The sequence below is a fragment of the Mercurialis annua genome, linkage group LG6 (assembly GCF_937616625.2).
Source record: "Mercurialis annua linkage group LG6, ddMerAnnu1.2, whole genome shotgun sequence".
Classification (NCBI taxonomy): domain Eukaryota; kingdom Viridiplantae; phylum Streptophyta; class Magnoliopsida; order Malpighiales; family Euphorbiaceae; genus Mercurialis; species Mercurialis annua.
This window is the reverse complement of record NC_065575.1, coordinates 17,939,840-17,942,500: the sequence shown is the minus strand read 5'-3', so window position 1 is coordinate 17,942,500 and position 2,661 is coordinate 17,939,840. Positions and strand designations below refer to the sequence as shown.

Sequence of the window (2,661 nt, the reverse complement as noted above, 5' to 3'; positions counted from 1 at the left end):
TGAATGTTGTTTCTGTTTGCTTTTTGTTGCGTCTGTTCACTGAGTCATGGTCATGCATGATAATTTACTAGATATGTTAAAAAATGGAAAAAATACGAGATGCAACTTTATTCATTATTCGTTTGTTACATCTTTCACTGGAAATATTTCTTCAAATTCTCGATATTCCAGGTTCTAGGCAATGGTGTGCCTTCTAACTGAGCTATTCTATATGCTCCTTTTCCTACGACTTCTGTGACTCGGTAAGGACCGTCCCAGTTGGGCTCGAGTTTTCCTACTCCTGCCGCTCCTTTCCCTATCTCTGCTTTTCGAAGGACTAAGTCTCCTTCTGACAGACTTCGTTCTTTGACTCTGGCATTATGATACCTAGTCATTTGTCTGCGATAAGCTTCTGCGCGTATGGCTGCTTGGTGTCTTCTCTCTTCTAGTAGATCCAAGCACAGCTTCAATGCTTCTTCATTGCGCTCTTCGTCTACGACCTGTACCCTTAGTGTGGGCATTCCCATTTCTACGGGGAGGACAGCCTCTGTTCCATAAGTGAGTCGGAAAGGTGTTTCCTCTGTGGCCCTCCTGGGAGTTGTTCTATAAGCCCATATGACATGGTATAGTTCGTCTATCCATCTCCCTTTCAAGTCTCCGAGTCTCTTCTTGATTCCGGATAGGATAGTGCGGTTGGTTACTTCTGTGAGTTCGTTGGTCTGCGGGTGTGCTACTGAATTAAATTTCAAGTTGATCCCTAACTCGGCGCAGTATTCCCTGAACTTTGCGCAATCGAACTGTTTCCCGTTGTCTGTGACTAGGGTGTGTGGTGTCCCAAACCTGTTACGTATTAGTATTCTTTCATTTGAAAGGTCTTTATTTATATAACTTTGAAATTTTACCTGCTCATGACTTCGTTTGAAAGCCAATTGATGATCTTCTGGGACGTTATGGTGCTCATTGGTTGCACTTCCATCCACTTGGTGAAATGATCCACCGCAACCACAATAAATTTGACTTGTCCCCTGGCTGGGGTGAATGGTCCCAGTATGTCCACTCCCCTTGTCATGAAAGGCCATGGACTTCCAATTGCTGATTGGTGGGCTGCTGGAGTTCTTATGATTGTGCCAAATCTTTGACACTTGTCGAATTTTTTCACCATTGTTTCTGCGTCTTTCTTCATGGTTGGCCAATAGTACCCCATGAGTAGTGCTTTCCTGCTCAGAGAGGCTGCTCCCTCATGTGCTCCACAATCTCCTTCATGGATTTCCTTCAGTACATAGGCTCCCTCCTCTACCGATATTCGCACCAGTTTGGCTGCTTCTGCTCTCCCTTCTGGGACTGTTCCGTCATTCAGGTATGCAACTATGGGTTGCATCCAAGAATCCATCTTTGTGATCGGAAAAATTTCTTCCTCGTCTATTATGGGATTCATCCTCTCCTCTTTCATGTAGAGTGAGAGATACAGGGGGCTTTTTGCAGCAGCTGCCTTTGCCAGGGCGTCTGCCTGTGTGTTTCTTTCTCTGGGTATTGGGATTATCTCCCATTGCCCGCCATTCCTTTCTATTTCCTTTAGCATCCCCTTCGCTTTTTCCATGTATTTTGCCATGTTTGCGTCTTTCGTCTGGAATTGGCCCAAGATCTGACTTGTGACCAGCTGGGAGTCACTGTGGATCCTCAGCTTTTCTGCTTTTACTTCTCTCGCTAATGTGAGCCCTGTTAGAAAGGCCTCATATTCTGCTACATCATCAGCAAGACATGAGCGTCTAAGTAATTATATGCAAGGAAAAAATATTTACGTGTTCGCGTACCTGCCACATTGTTGGTAGCTCGAAACTTCAAATGCACTGCATGCTCAATGACTACCTTCTGAGGTCCGAGTAACACTATTCCTGCTCCAGCCCCCTGTTCACTGGAAGCTCCGTCTACGAACAGGTTCCAGGTTATGTCCTCTACGACTGCGTCAGGTGGTTTCTCAGTCATTTCTGCGACGAAATCTGCCAGCGCTTGTGCCTTCAGCGTCTTTCTTGGCTCGTACCTTATATCGTGCTCTCCCAGCTGTACCGACCAGCTTACTAGCCTTCCAGATGTTTCTGGACGATGGAGAGCTTTGCGTAAAGGTTGGTTTGTCCGGACGATGACTGTGTGCCCTTGGAAGTACGGTTTGAGCTTCTTTGTCGTAACTACTACTGCTAACGCCAACTTGTCGATGGTTGGGTAGTTGAGCTCTGCGCCTTTAAGCGTCCTGCTCACATAGTAGATAGGTTGCTGTTCTTCCCCTTCTTCTCGGACTAGGACGGATGCGATTGTCTCCTTCCCTACTGAGAGGTATAGGTATAGCGTCTCTCCCGCGATGGGTCTGCTCAGTAGTGGTGGTTGGGTCAAGAAAGACTTCAGATTTTCAAATGCTCTCTGGCACTCTTCATCCCAAGTGAATTTTTTCATATTCCTTAGTTGCTTAAAAAATGGTAAACATTTTTTAGCCGACGAAGAGATGAAGCGTCCCAGTGCTGTGACACGGCCATTCAACTTTTGCACTTCTCTGATGTTCTGCGGAGCCTTCATGTTTGCTATAGCTTGGATCTTTTCAGGGTTAGCCTCTATGCCCCGTTGGCTGATCAGGTATCCTAGGAATTTACCTGCTCTGACTCCAAAGGCGCATTTGGCTGGGTTGAGCTTCAT

General features: G+C 46.1%; 1 protein-coding gene across 1 annotated transcript; it reads right to left on the bottom strand.

Moving 5' to 3' along the window:
• Positions 1 to 134: 134 nt before the first annotated feature.
• LOC126687672 (uncharacterized) lies at positions 135 to 2,661 on the bottom strand. Its single transcript, XM_050382229.1, has 3 exons — positions 1,791 to 2,661; positions 882 to 1,719; positions 135 to 819 (listed from the first exon to the last, which is right to left on the bottom strand). Exons 1-3 carry the CDS (start codon positions 2,659 to 2,661, stop codon positions 135 to 137), a joined length of 2,394 nt encoding a protein of 797 aa, XP_050238186.1.

Excerpts from the sequence above, each read along its gene's own strand:
- LOC126687672 (XM_050382229.1), bottom strand. The coding sequence starts at position 2,661 with ATGAAGCTCAACCCAGCCAAATGCGCCTTTGGAGTCAGAGCAGGTAAA. Across the intron at positions 1,720-1,790 it reads AGCTACCAACAATGTGGCAG|CAGAATATGAGGCCTTTCTA; the intron begins GTACGCGAACAC and ends CTGATGATGTAG. Across the intron at positions 820-881 it reads TCAAACGAAGTCATGAGCAG|GTTTGGGACACCACACACCC; the intron begins GTAAAATTTCAA and ends AATACGTAACAG.